This window comes from Scomber scombrus, chromosome 14, assembly GCF_963691925.1.
Source record: "Scomber scombrus chromosome 14, fScoSco1.1, whole genome shotgun sequence".
NCBI lineage: Eukaryota > Metazoa > Chordata > Actinopteri > Scombriformes > Scombridae > Scomber > Scomber scombrus.
The window spans coordinates 29796626-29811876 of NC_084983.1; the positions used below are offsets into that span (position 1 = coordinate 29796626).

General features: G+C 47.1%; 1 protein-coding gene across 1 annotated transcript in view; it reads right to left on the bottom strand.

The window, feature by feature from the left end:
* The window catches only part of LOC133993699 (NLR family CARD domain-containing protein 3-like), a 79532-nt gene that overhangs the window by 23276 nt on the left and 41005 nt on the right, over positions 1 to 15251 (bottom strand). The window contains exons 6-11 of the mRNA XM_062432714.1: positions 12225 to 12335; positions 11007 to 11117; positions 9789 to 9899; positions 8571 to 8681; positions 7353 to 7463; positions 6318 to 6396 (exon numbers count right to left, since the gene is read on the bottom strand). Coding sequence (XP_062288698.1) covers positions 6318 to 6396; positions 7353 to 7463; positions 8571 to 8681; positions 9789 to 9899; positions 11007 to 11117; positions 12225 to 12335 — 634 coding nt within the window. The remainder of the gene's footprint in view (positions 1 to 6317; positions 6397 to 7352; positions 7464 to 8570; positions 8682 to 9788; positions 9900 to 11006; positions 11118 to 12224; positions 12336 to 15251) is intronic.

Below are 15251 nucleotides of genomic sequence, written 5' to 3' on the forward strand. Positions count from 1 at the left end.
CAAATAGGTCAAACGTTAACTAGAAAGGTAATGTTTGATAACATGAATGCTAACATAGTTTATTAAGCTAACGTTAAGTTTAAGATATATAAGATAAACGTGACGTTATATGAAGTAATATACAGTTTTTGATATGATGACCAGGTGTTGATTTTATCATGGCAGACGTTGCTTCATTAATAATCACATAAATTAGATTATTTTCTGATGATCAAATTCATTGTTAATTTTTCTTTCTGTAAGTTTCTGAAAGCCATGAAATGTCTTCCGATACCTGCAAATAAGAGATTACTATCGCAAAAGAATCAAACCAACATTGTCTGGAGAGGGCAATACAGTGATAGATATCCTGACTGAAGCCTATAAAAAGAAGAATAGAAAAATAATTTCTAAAATGTATCAGGGTCTCCAGAAACAGCCATGTATGTCTGTGGGAAAGATTCTGGGATACACAATTCCTAAAAATGTGATGGTCCTCTATTTTTGTGTCTTAAATGAGAATGTGATTATTAAAAAAGACTGGTATCTATGTAAAATACTGTTGATGGCTTGTAAAAAAGCTATAACAAAGTGCTGGTATAAAACTGAGTCTCCAAGCCTTAACCAATGGCTGGACAGAGTGAAGGAAATATGTTTAATGGAAAAGATGACCTTTTCCCTCAGAACTAGAGGAGCGACCTTTCCCAGGAAATGGGAGAAATTGACTGCTTTTATCAAAACAATAGAGGACGCTACACATTAACATTGGACATTGGACATTATATATCTCCTCCCTGAGCTACTACCTTATCGTGGTGGAGGGGTTTGCGTGTCCCAATGACCCTAGGAGCTCAGTTGTCGGGGGCTTCATGCCCCTGGTAGGGTCTCCCATGGCAAACAGGTCTGGGGGGAGGGACCAAACAAAGCGTAGCTCACGAGACCCATTACGATGAGTACGGGCTGTGCCCGAAGAGGGAACATGGGACCCCTTTCCCGTGGGCTCACCACCCGTAGGAGGGGCCAAAGGGGTCTGGTGCAATGTGAGCTGGGCGGCAGCCGAAAGCGGGGACCTTAGCAGTCCGATCCTCAGCTGCAGAAGCTAGCTCTAGGGATGTGGAATGTCACCTCTCTGGTGGGGAAGGAGCCTGAACTGGTGCGCGAGGTTGAGAAGTTCCGGCTAGATATAGTCAGCCTCACCTCGACACATAGCAAGGGCTCTGGAACCAGTCTTCTCAAGAGGGGTTGGACTCTCTTCAACTCTGGAGTTGCCACTGGTGAAAGGCATCAAGCCGGGGGGCAATAAGTATTGCCACCCCTGCCCGGGGTTGGACTCCGCCAGGGCTGCCCTTTGTCACCGATTCTGTTCATTATTTTTAAGGACAGGATTTCTAGGCGCAGCCAGGGCGTTGAGGGGGTCCAGTTTGGTGACATCAGGATTGGGTCACTGCTTTTTGCGGATGATGTGGTCCTGTTGGCTTCATCAGACCGTGACCTCCAACTCTCACTGGATCGGTTCGCCGCAGAGTGTGAAGCGGCCGGGATGAGAATCAGCACCTCCAAATCCGAGTCCATGGTCCTCAGCCGGAAAAAGGGTGGAGTGCACTCTCCGGGTCGGGGATGAGATCCTGCCCCAAGTGGAGGAGTTCAAGTACCTCGGGGTCTTGTTCACAAGTGAAGGAAGGATGGAGCGAGAGATCGACAGGCGGATCGGTGCGGCATCTGCAGTAATGCGGGCTCTGCACAGATCCGTCGTGGTGAAGAGGGAGCTGAGCCGAAAGGCGAAGCTCTCGATTTACCAGTCGATCTTCGTTCCTACCCTCACCTATGGTCATGAGCTTTGGGTAGTGACCGAAAGAACGAGATCGCGGGTATAGGCGGCGGAAATGAGCTTCCTCCGTAGGGTGGCTGGGCTCTCCCTTAGAGATAGGGTGAGAAGCTCGGTCATCCGGGAGGAGCTCGGAGTAGACCCGCTGCTCCTCCGCGTTTAGAGGAGCTAGATGAGGTGGCTTGGGCATCTAGTTAGGATGCGCCCCGGACGCCATCCCTGGTGAGGTGTTGTGGGGAACGTCCCAACGGTAGGAGACCCCAGGGAAGACCCAGGAAAGGGGGACCGCCTCGGGATCCCCCGAGAAGAGCTGGACGAAGTGGCTGGGGAGAGGGAAGTCTGGGCTTCCCTGCTTTGGTTGCTGCCCCCGCGACCCGACCACGGGTAAAGCGTCAAGAAGATGAGACATTATTAATAATAATATTATCAACTGAGGAGCCCCCATGTTTTTGTCTGTTTGTTTTTTGTTTGTTTTCCCTTGACAGCCTGTTGTCAACTTGTTTTTCCTTAAATTGAAAATACTAAATAAAAAATATAAAAAATAAATAAACAAACATCTGAACACTAACCTGACAGTTTCCAGTGTACAGTGTGGACTCTCCAGTCCAGCAGAAAGCTGCTTCACTCCTGAATCCTGCAGGTTGTTGTTACTCAGGTCCAGATCTCTCAGACTAGAGGACTGGGAGCTGAGAACTGAGGACAGAGCTGCACAGCTTCTCTCTGAGAGGTTACAGTCAGTCAGCCTGAAAAAATTAATTTTTATGATCAGCCATGTTACATAATGAATATGTTTAGTAAAGAAAATACTACAGTATCATACGTTTCAATCACTTTAACAAGCTTTCTTTGTTTAGTTTGCAATTGCTAAAGAACATCACATAATGAAGATATTAAATAACAAATAGTGAAAGGATCTTAATTTTAAAAAATCTGAACACTAACCTGAGAGTTTCCAGTGTACAGTGTGGACTCTCCAGTCCAGCAGAAAGCTGCTTCACTCCTGAATCCTGCAGGTTGTTCTTACTCAGGTCCAGATCTCTCAGACTAGAGGACTGGGAGCTGAGAACTGAGGACAGAGCTGCACAGCTTCTCTCTGAGAGTTTACAGCCACCCAGCCTGAAAAATAAGATTTTTATGAGCAGCCATGTTACCTAATGAATATGTTTAGTAAAGAAAATACAACAGTGTCATAAGATTCAATCATTATAACTTTAACCTGAGTTTCAAGTCTGCTGTGTGTTGATACCCAACACTGACCAGGTACAAGCTTTCGTTGTTTAATTTCAATTGTTAAAGAACATCACGTAATAAATAAATGAAATAAACAAACTGTGAAAGGATCTTAATTTTAAAACATCTGAATCCTAACCTGAGAGTTTCCAGTGTACAGTGTGGACTCTCCAGTCCAGCAGAAAGCTGCTTCACTCCTGAATCCTGCAGGTTGTTGTTACTCAGGTCCAGATCTCTCAGTCTAGAGGACTGGGAGCTGAGAACTGAGGACAGAGCTGCACAGCTTCTCTCTGAGAGGTTACAGCCACCCAGCCTGGATAAATTCAGATTTTTATAAGTTAGATGATGAATATATTAAATAAAGAAAATATAACAGTGTCATAAGTTTCAATCATTTTAACATTAACCTGAATTTCCAGTCTGCTGTGAGGATATCCAACACTGACCAGATACAAGCTTTCTTTCTTTAGTTTTCAATTGTTAAAGTAAGAACATCACATATTGAATATATGAAATGCACAAATAATGACAAGATCTTAATTTTAAAACATCTGAATAATAACCTGACAGTTTCCAGTGTACAGTGTGGACTCTCCAGTCCAGCAGAAAGCTGCTTCACTCCTGAATCCTGCAGGTTGTTGTTCCTCAGGTCCAGATCTCTGAGACTAGAGGACTGGGAGCTGAGAACTGAGGACAGAGCTGCACAGCTTCTCTCTGAGAGGTTACAGTCACTCAGCCTGGAGAAGAATCAGCAGAACAAAAGAAAACAATTGTAAATATTACTTTAACAAAGATTAAACTACATTAATCTGGATAGTTCTGTGTGCACCTACAGAGCTTTGTTGGAGGCTTTGACCACTGGCATCAGCCTCTGAAGAGTCTTTTCAGATGCAGAGTATTTTTTCAGGTCAAACACGTCCAGATCTTCTTCTGATGACAGTAAAATGACGCCCAGAGCTGACCACTGAGCAGGAGACAGTTCATCTGTAGAGAGACTTCCTGATGTCAGGGACTGTTGGATCTCCTCCACTAGAGAACGATCCTTCAGTTCATTCAGACAGTGGAACAGATTGATGCTTCTCTCTGCAGACACATTCTCACTGATCTTCTTCTTGATGTACTCGACTGTTTTCTGATTGGTCTGTGAGCTAATTCCTGTCTGTGTCAGCAGACCTCGTAGGAGAGTCTGATTGGTCTGCAGTGAAAGACCAAGGAGGAAGCGGAGGAACAAGTCCAGATGTCCATTTGGACTCTTAAAAGCCTCGTCCACAGCACTCTGGTAGAAATGTGTTGGTTCAGATTTGTCTAAAAAGATTTCAGACCAGCATGATGTTGTTTGTTGTTCTGCCAGCAGATTGACTCCAGACTTGATGAATGTCAGATGGACATGAAGAGCAGCCAGAAACTCCTGAACACTCAGATGGATGAAGCAGAACACCTTGTCCTGGTACAGTCCTCTCTCCTCTTTAAAGACCTGTGTGAACACTCCTGAGCACACTGACGCTGCTCTGATATCGATGCCACACTCTGTCAGGTCTGATTCATAGAAGATCAGGTTGCCTTTCTGCAGCTGCTCAAAAGCCAGTTTTCCCAGAGACTCAATCATCTTCCTGTTCTCTGGACTCCAGTGTGGATCTGTCCCAGCTCCTCCATCACACTCCACCAGGAAGTGGATGTACATCTCAGTCAGGGTCTTGGGCAGCTCTCCTCCCTCTCTGCTTTTCAACACATCCTCCAGAACTGTAGCAGTGATCCAGCAGAAGACTGGGATGTGGCACATGATGTGGAGGCTTCGTGAGGTCTTGATGTGGGAGATGATGGTGCTGGCCTGCTCCTCATCTCTGAATCTCTTCCTGAAGTACTCCTCCTTCTGTGGGTCAGTGAACCCTCTGACCTCTGTCACCATGCCGACACACTCAGGAGGGATCTGATTGGCTGCTGCAGGTCGTGTGGTTATCCAGAGGCGAGCAGAGGGAAGCAGTTTCCCCCTGATGAGGTTTGTCAGCAGCACATCCACTGAGGTGGACTCTGTAACATCATTCAGGATCTCATTGTTGTGGAAGTCCAGAGGAAGTCGACACTCATCCAGACCGTCAAAGATGAACACAACCTGGAACTCTTCAAACCTGCAGATTCCTGCTTCTTTGGTTTCAGTAAATAAGTGATGAACAAGTTCCACCAAGCTGTACTTTTTCTCTTTCAGCACATTCAGCTGTCTGAAAGTGAATGGAAATGTGAAGTGTATGTCCTGGTTGGCTTTGTCTTCAGCCCAGTCCAGAGTGAACTTCTGTGTTAAGACTGTTTTCCCAATGCCAGCCACTCTCTTTGTCATCACTGTTCTGATTGGTTCATCTCTTCCAGGTGAGGCTTTAAAGATGTCTTCTTGTCTGATTGTTGTTTCTGGTCTGACTGGTTTCCTGGATGCTGTTTCAATCTGTCTGATCTCATGTTCATCATTGACCTCTGCAGTCCCTCCCTCTGTGATGTAGAGCGGTGTGTAGATCTGATTCAGAAGGGTTGGGTTTCCTGCTTTAGCGATCCCCTCAAACAGACACTGGAACTTCTTCTTCAGGTTAGACTTGAGTTTACGTCGACACTTTGCAGCAGGATTTCCTGAATGAACAAACAACAAATGAAATCAGTGAGTGGATCCTTCAGAAAGTCTAGAAATCTGAACATGTAAGTGTGTCTGTGTAGTTTTTCCTCCTCCATCAGTTTTATTCAGCTCATCAGTGGAGGACAAACAGCCTCTGATCTGATGCAGATGTGTGCAGCATATTTACAGCAGAGTTTGAAATATAAACCTCTCTCATGTGTCCTCCATTTCCTCTCCATCGTGTTAAATCTGTTAAAATCCTCTTACTGCTCTGCAGACGCTCAGCCAGCTCCTCCTGCTTCATTCTCCTCAGGAAGTGCACTGTGATCTTCAGAAATGCGTCTCTGCTGCTCCTCCTCTGCTCTTCCTCCTCACCGTCCAACTCCTCCTCATCCTCACTCTGACTCTCTAAGCATTCTGGGTTATCTGGACTCAGACTCCTCTTGACTCTCTTCAGCTCGTTCTTCACAAAAGTGACAATGTTCTCCTCCAGCAGCTGGAACAGAAAGATAAAGTGAACATTTCATTTAAACTGGTAGAACACAACATGTGATTCATGTGTCAGTCTGAAGGCCTGCTGGTCTAAACAGAGCAGCATGGACACTGTTAGGACCTGAATGCTACTTTAGTATTTCATCTGTGGTTGATGGAGTTAATAGTAAAAGGTGTGTTTGTACATGTACACACCATAAATATGGAGTCCAGCTGTGTTTGATGCTGCTGTGCAGACTGATCACTGGGAACCTCTGAGCTCTGCTGCTGAACTCTGTGAAGAAAACATCACGTTTAAGGACATTTAATGACTCAAATCTGCACTCAGCTTATTAAAGATGTTCTGTCATGATGACTAAATGAACTCCTGTAAATGCTGCTCTGATTACTGGATGTTAAATACTTACCTTCCATCAGCAGGTTGTCCATCTTTAAACTCAGTAAGATGACCCATAGAACAGTCACTCTTCATGGACACACAGCTGGGTTCAGGAGAGTCTGCTCTCTGCTGTTGCATCCTGATACAAAGAAAACAGAGACAAAAGCATGGAGTTAAACCAAAAGAAATGAAAGATTAAGCAGTTGAAATGTCAGGACTGTCGCATTGGATCGTGGATGTCATCACCCATGCGTATAAAAGCAGTGGTCGCCCCCTGCCATTAGGCGTTAGGTGCCACTCAACTAGGGCTGTCTCTACTTCATGGGCGGTTCTGCGTGGCGTGCCCTTGGAGGACATATGTGACGCGGCATCCTGGGCATCACCGACTACCTTCTCCAGATTCTATCGGGTGAATGTGGCCACTCCCCATCCACTGGGTGTGGTCCTGTTGCCTACCTCTACTGCTTCCTCTCAATGAGGTATGTATTGGCATTCCCCCGTGACTTTGTCGTTATGGGTCATCCAGTGCTGAAGCACCACCTCTGGCAGTCAGTAAGGATGAAATAGAACAAAAGTTATGTATGCAACTACGGTTCAATAAATCCTGGATGACCGCCAGAGCATTATGTCACTCAGAATCCTTGTGGTTTCGCAAGAAGATTCTGCAGTAACAGATCCTCTGATGTCACCGGAAGATATAGGTTAGCCGGTGTCACAGCCGTCTTTGTTGGTGTGAACACTCGACCTGCGCACGCGCAAGATGGAGACTTTCAGTGCTGAAGCACCGCCTCTGTCGGTCAACCAGGATTCATACAACCGTAGTTCTATGAACCACGGTTTGAAATTCTTACCTTCCATCAGCAGGTTGTCCATCTTTAAACTCAGTAAGATGACCCATAGAACAGTCACTCTTCATGGACACACAGCTGGGTTCAGGAGAGTCTGCTCTCTGCTGCTGCATCCTGATACAAAGAAAACAGAGACAAAAGCATTGAGTTAAACCAAAAGAAATGAAAGATTAAGCAGTTGAAATGTCAGCTCTGAGCATCTCTTACTCCCCTCCGACTGCTGTCAGTTCCACACCCACCTGCTAGCCTGTTGCCAGTCTGTAATTCCCTCATCAGCTCCTCAGGACAACAAACATCTCAGTCATTCTTTCCCTGCAAGTTTGTCAAAGTTACTTGGACTCTAGTTCAACGTAACTAATTTCTGATCGTGTTCCTTTTCATTTGTTAGCAGCTCCTGCTCTCCTCTGAGAATCGTCACCTTATCGTGAGCTTTCCTCCCCCGTGCAGGAGAGGAAAGGTTAGGACTGCTGTGCCCTGTGCGGGCTTTAAGAGTCTATATCACTTCAACCACAAGCATAAGACGGTCAGAACAGCTGTTCCTCTGTTATGGTGGTCCTAAGAAAGGCTGTGCCTTCTCCAAACAGGGACTGTCGCATTGGATCGTGGATGTCATCACCCATGCGTATAAAAGGAATGGTCGCCCCCTGCCATTAGGCGTGAGGTGCCACTCAACTAGGGCTGTCTCTACGTCATGGGCAGCTCTGCGTGGCGTGCCCTTGGAGGACATATGTGACGCGGCATCCTGGGCATCACCGACTACCTTCTCCAGATTCTATCGGGTGAAAGTGGCCACTCCCCATCCACTGGGTGTGGTCCTGTTGCCCACCTCTACTGCTTCCTCTCAATGAGGTATGTATTGGCATTCCCCCGTGACTTTGTTGTTATGGGTCATCCAGTGCTGAACAACCACCTCTGGCAGTCAGTAAGGATGAAATAGAACAAAAGTTAAGTAGGCAACTACGGTTCAATAAATCCTGGATGACCGCCAAAGCGTTATGTCACTCAGAATCCTTGTGGTTTCGCAAGAAGATTCTGCAGTAACAGATCCTCTGATGTCACCGGAAGATATAGGTTAGCCGGTGTCACAGCAGTCTTTGTTGGTATGAACACTCGACCTGCGCAAGCGCAAGATGGAGACTTTCAGTGCTGAAGCACAGCCTCTGGCCGTCAACCAGGATTCATACAACCGTAGTTCTATGAACCACGGTTTGAAATTCTTACCTTCCATCAGCAGGTTGTCCATCTTTAAACTCAGTAAGATGACCCATAGAACAGTCACTCTTCATGGACACACAGCTGGGTTCAGGAGAGTCTGCTCTCTGCTGCTGCATCCTGATACAAAGAAAACAGAGACAAAAGCATTGAGTTAAACCAAAAGAAATGAAAGATTAAGCAGTTGAAATGTCAGCTCTGAGCATCTCTTACTCCCATCCGACTGCTGTCAGTTCCACACCCACCTGCTAGCCTGTTGCCAGTCTGTAATTCCCTCATCAGCTCCTCAGGACAACAAACATCTCAGTCATTCTTTCCCTGCAAGTTTGTCAAAGTTACTTGGACTCTAGTTCAACGTAACTAATTTCTGATCGTGTTCCTTTTCATTTGTTAGCAGCTCCTGCTCTCCTCTGAGAATAGCCACCTTATCGTGAGCTTTCCTCCCCCGTGCAGGGGAGGAAAGGTTAGGACTGCTGTGCCCTGTGTGGGCTTTAAGAGTCTATATCACTTCAACCACAAGCATAAAATGGTCAGAACAGCCGTTCCTCTGTTATGGTGGTCCTAAGAAAGGCTGTGCTCTCTCCAAACAGGGAATGTCGCATTGGATCGTGGATGTCATCACCCACGCGTATAAAAGGAATGGTCGCCCCCTGCCATTAGGCGTGAGGTGCCACTCAACTAGGGCTGTCTCTACGTCATGGGCGGCTCTGCGTGGCGTGCCCTTGGAGGACATATGTGACGCGGCATCCTGGGCATCACCGACTACCTTCTCCAGATTCTATCGGGTGAAAGTGGCCACTCCCCATCCACTGGGTGTGGTCCTGTTGCCTACCTCTACTGCTTCCTCTCAATGAGGTATGTATTGGCATTCCCCCGTGACTTTATTGTTATGGGTCATCCAGTGCTGAACAACCACCTCTGGCAGTCAGTAAGGATGAAATAGAACAAAAGTTACGTATGCAACTACGGTTCAATAAATCCTGGATGACCGCCAGAGCGTTATGTCACTCAGAATCCTTGTGGTTTCGCAAGAAGATTCTGCAGTAACAGATCCTCTGATGTCACCGGAAGATATAGGTTAGCCGGTGTCACAGCAGTCTTTGTTGGTATGAACACTCGACCTGCGCAAGCGCAAGATGGAGACTTTCAGTGCTGAAGCACAGCCTCTGGCCGTCAACCAGGATTCATACAACCGTAGTTCTTTGAACCACGGTTTGAAATTCTTACCTTCCATCAGCAGGTTGTCCATCTTTAAACTCAGTAAGATGACCCATAGAACAGTCACTCTTCATGGACACACAGCTGGGTTCAGGAGAGTCTGCTCTCTGCTGCTGCATCCTGATACAAAGAAAACAGAGACAAAAGCATTGAGTTAAACCAAAAGAAATGAAAGATTAAGCAGTTGAAATGTCAGCTCTGAGCATCTCTTACTCCCCTCCGACTGCTGTCAGTTCCACACCCACCTGCTAGCCTGTTGCCAGTCTGTAATTCCCTCATCAGCTCCTCAGGACAACAAACATCTCAGTCATTCTTTCCCTACAAGTTTGTCAAAGTTACTTGGACTCTAGTTCAACGTAACTCATTTCTGATCGTGTTCCTTTTCATTTGTTAGCAGCTCCTGCTCTCCTCTGAGAATCGTCACCTTATCGTGAGCTTTCCTCCCCCGTGCAGGGGAGGAAAGGTTAGGACTGCTGTGCCCTGTGCGGGCTTTAAGAGTCTATATCACTTCAACCACGAGCATAAGACGGTCAGAACAGCTGTTCCTCTGTTATAGTGGTCCTAAGAAAGGCTGTGCTCTCTCCAAACAGGGAATGTCGCATTGGATCGTGGATGTCATCACCCACGCGTATAAAAGGAATGGTCGCCCCCTGCCATTATGCGTGAGGTGCCACTCAACTAGGGCTGTCTCTACGTCATGGGCGGCTCTGCGTGGCGTGCCCTTGGAGGACATATGTGACGCGGCATCCTGGGCATCACCGACTACCTTCTCCAGATTCTATCGGGTGAAAGTGGCCACTCCCCATCCACTGGGTGTGGTCCTGTTGCCTACCTCTACTGCTTCCTCTCAATGAGGTATGTATTGGCATTCCCCCGTGACTTTATTGTTATGGGTCATCCAGTGCTGAAGCACCACCTCTGGCAGTCAGTAAGGATGAAATAGAACAAAAGTTACGTATGCAACTACGGTTCAATAAATCCTGGATGACCGCCAGAGCGTTATGTCACTCAGAATCCTTGTGGTTTCGCCAGAAGATTCTGCAGTAACAGATCCTCTGATGTCACCGGAAGATATAGGTTAGCCGGTGTCACAGCAGTCTTTGTTGGTATGAACACTCGACCTGCGCAAGCGCAAGATGGAGACTTTCAGTGCTGAAGCACAGCCTCTGGCCGTCAACCAGGATTCATACAACCGTAGTTCTTTGAACCACGGTTTGAAATTCTTACCTTCCATCAGCAGGTTGTCCATCTTTAAACTCAGTAAGATGACCCATAGAACAGTCACTCTTCATGGACACACAGCTGGGTTCAGGAGAGTCTGCTCTCTGCTGCTGCATCCTGATACAAAGAAAACAGAGACAAAAGCATGAAGTTAAACCAAAAGAAATGAAAGATTAAGCAGTTGAAATGTCAGCTCTGAGCATCTCTTACTCCCCTCCGACTGCTGTCAGTTCCACACCCACCTGCTAGCCTGTTGCCAGTCTGTAATTCCCTCATCAGCTCCTCAGGACAACAAACATCTCAGTCATTCTTTCCCTGCAAGTTTGTCAAAGTTACTTGGACTCTAGTTCAACGTAACTCATTTCTGATCGTGTTCCTTTTCATTTGTTAGCAGCTCCTGCTCTCCTCTGAGAATCGTCACCTTATCGTGAGCTTTCCTCCCCCGTGCAGGGGAGGAAAGGTTAGGACTGCTGTGCCCTGTGCGGGCTTTAAGAGTCTATATCACTTCAACCACGAGCATAAGACGGTCAGAACAGCTGTTCCTCTGTTATGGTGGTCCTAAGAAAGGCTGTGCCTTCTCCAAACAGGGACTGTCGCATTGGATCGTGGATGTCATCACCCATGCGTATAAAAGGAGTGGTCGCCCCCTGCCATTAGACGTGAGGTGCCACTCAACTAGGGCTGTGTCTATGTCATGGGCGGCTCTGCGTGGCGTGCCCTTGGAGGACATATGTGACGCGGCATCCTGGGCATCACCGACTACCTTCTCCAGATTCTATCGGGTGAATGTGGCCACTCCCCATCCACTGGGTGTGGTCCTGTTGCCCACCTCTACTGCTTCCTCTCAATGAGGTATGTATTGGCATTCCCCCGTGACTTTGTTGTTATGGGTCATCCAGTGCTGAACAACCACCTCTGGCAGTCAGTAAGGATGAAATAGAACAAAAGTTAAGTAGGCAACTACGGTTCAATAAATCCTGGATGACCGCCAAAGCGTTATGTCACTCAGAATCCTTGTGGTTTCGCAAGAAGATTCTGCAGTAACAGATCCTCTGATGTCACCGGAAGATATAGGTTAGCCGGTGTCACAGCCGTCTTTGTTGGTATGAACACTCGACCTGCGCACGCGCAAGATGGAGACTTTGAGTGATGAAGCACCGCCTCTGGCCGTCAACCAGGATTCATACAACCGTAGTTCTATGAACCACGGTTTGAAATTCTTACCTTCCATCAGCAGGTTGTCCATCTTTAAACTCAGTAAGATGACCCATAGAACAGTCACTCTTCATGGACACACAGCTGGGTTCAGGAGAGTCTGCTCTCTGCTGCTGCATCCTGATACAAAGAAAACAGAGACAAAAGCATTGAGTTAAACCAAAAGAAATGAAAGATTAAGCAGTTGAAATGTCAGCTCTGAGCATCTCTTACTCCCCTCCGACTGCTGTCAGTTCCACACCCACCTGCTAGCCTGTTGCCAGTCTGTAATTCCCTCATCAGCTCCTCAGGACAACAAACATCTCAGTCATTCTTTCCCTGCAAGTTTGTCAAAGTTACTTGGACTCTAGTTCAACGTAACTAATTTCTGATCCTGTTCCTTTTCTTTTTGTTAGCAGCTCCTGCTCTCCTCTGAGAATCATCACCTTATTGTGATTGAGAGGTTTACGTGTCCCCTGTGACCCTTGGGGGACCCTGGTAGGGTCTCCCAAGTCAAATTGGTCCCAGGTGAGGGTCCAGACTAAGAACGATACCAATGGAGCAACACAAAAGGGAGGTGAGAACCTTTCCCGGGAGAGGGAGATCGGGGCACGTTTATGGAGCCAGGCCTGGGAGGGGAGCTTACCGGTGAGTGTTTGGTGGAAAAGCCCCAAAAATCAAGGCGGAGTCGCCCTGCCCACCACAGCTGCAGGGTTGCCGTGATATTGATTAGGCATTGGGCAGAGGTGTAGGACTAGGCATGCTGATCCCCTGCATCATAAATTAGCTCTAGGGATGTGGAACATCACCTCGCTGTTGGTGAAGGAGCCAGAGTGGTGGGCCGGTACCAACTGGATATATTTGGACTGACCTCTACACACAGTAGCGGCTCTGGAACCAAACTCCTGGAGAGGAACCGGACTCTCTTCTTCTCTGGAGTCAACAGGGTGAGAGGAGCCGGACTCTGTTCTGGAGCCGGATCCGGCTGAGCACAGCAGTGTTCGAGTTCTCCTGCAGGACGAGAGGGTTGCCTCCTTGTGACTTGGTGTTTTTGGGAGGAAGACTCTGACTGGTGTCTGTGTGTCTGCAGCAAACAGCAGCTCAGAGTACCCGGCCTTCTTGGACTCTCTGGGCCCTGGAGGGGCCGCGGCCTGCTGAGTCCATAGTTCTGCTGGGGGACTTCAACGCCCACGTGGGCAACGATGGAGAAACCTGGAGGGGGCGATTGGGAGGAACGGCCCCATCTGAACCTGAGTGGTGTATTGTTATTGGACTTGTGTGCTAGCCATGGATCATAACAAACACTGTTCCAGCATCAGGAGGGTCAGAAGTTGACCTGGTACCAGAACACCTTAGGACAAAGGTCCATGATCCACTTTGTAGTGGTGTCATCAGACCTGTGGCCGTATGTTGTAGCGGTCACCGGCTGTTGCCGGGGTGCCAGTCAGAATGTACCTGGCAATTTCAACCTTTATTTTACAACCGGGACCCTACAAACGAGATGACAACCCTACCATCCCCTAAATCACCAGCACACACCAAACTCAATATTACAGCAGCACAAAACATAACACAGCAAGTTACAGTTTCCACAATGTACTTACAGATAATGAGAAAATAACACACACACACACACACACTCACGACTCCCAAAACCCAAGCAGTGCACTTGTCCTCCACCAGAGTCAATTTCTCAGAGTCCTTACTCAGCTCACAGTTATTTATTTGGTCCCCCCCCAAATTGAATACGAGTGTACCTCCTGTTTGTTGTGGATCTTTGTGATGTGATCCGGGAGTGGCACACGGTACCACCTGCAGTTTCACTGTTGAATGACAGTGGAAAAAGAGGATGGAGCAGGTAACCTCGACAGGCTAAGCTACTAGCAGACTCTTGCGTGGAACCAGGGTTGGGTGGCTAAGCATGCATGGACGGTTATACCACTTCCTTGGTGCGATGCCAGCCTATGAGTATCCTATGCCATGTTTTTTTAACTCTGCCGCCATTCACAAATCAGGGGGTGTGTGTGCGCCGCCGTGCATGTTATTAAAGGGCCAGGTTGCCACAATATCTTGGACACTAGATCAGGTGGGGGGGGGGGGGGGGGGGGGGGGGGGGCAAGCTATCAGACAGACCTGGGAAACCTAAACGAGTAATGAGGGTGAATTGGGACTGTCTGGCGGAGGCCTCCATCCATGAGATCTTTAACTCCCACCTCTGGAGGAATTACTGCATTCTCTGGGAGGTTGAGGACATCCAAGTGGACTGTGTTCAAGACCTCACATGTGGAGGCAGCTGCCCAGAGCTGCGGCTAAAAGGTTAATGTTGCCTGTCGGGGCGGCAACCCGAGGACCCATTGGTGGACACCAGTGGTGAAGGAGGCCGTCAAGCTGAGTAAGGAGGCCTTTAGGGCCTGGCTGGCTCATGGGTCTTCAAAAGCAATAGACGGATACCAGTTAAAGTTAAGCTACTTTATTTGTCAACAATACAGTTGTACAGCAAAACTTTTCGGAATTTTTATTTGGGTTTTTTTATTTTTGTTTTGTTTTTGGGTGTGGGTCTACTATGCATTGAACTACTGAAATATATTTTACATGTATGTATGTCATACATAACTGTCACTGATTTTATGCTGGCTGTTCAGACCAATGTTGTGCTGAGCTTTTTGTTTTGTTTTTTTGTTATTGTGTTCACTGTGTCTAAAAGAAAAAGAAAACATACCTGAAGAAATAAGAAAAAGGATGATCCTTAGACCAGTCAGTCTTCATGGACACACAGCTGGGTTCAGGAGAGTCTGCTCTCTGCTGCTGCATCCTGATACAAACAAACAACAAATAAAACGTTTAAAAAGATGAATGTTGAGCAGACTGTCAACAGCTGAAGTTTTAGAAGCAGAATGAAAATCAGTAAGAAGACAGTGGATGAGAAACGTTCTCCTGTTCATCAAAATGTCATCTGATGAAAGATGCTGTCTCATCTTAGTTGATTAGTTGACTAATCAGTGGTTGAGCTCTTTGTTAACTCACAAAGTTAGTAGTTCATTCTGAGTTATTGTGACT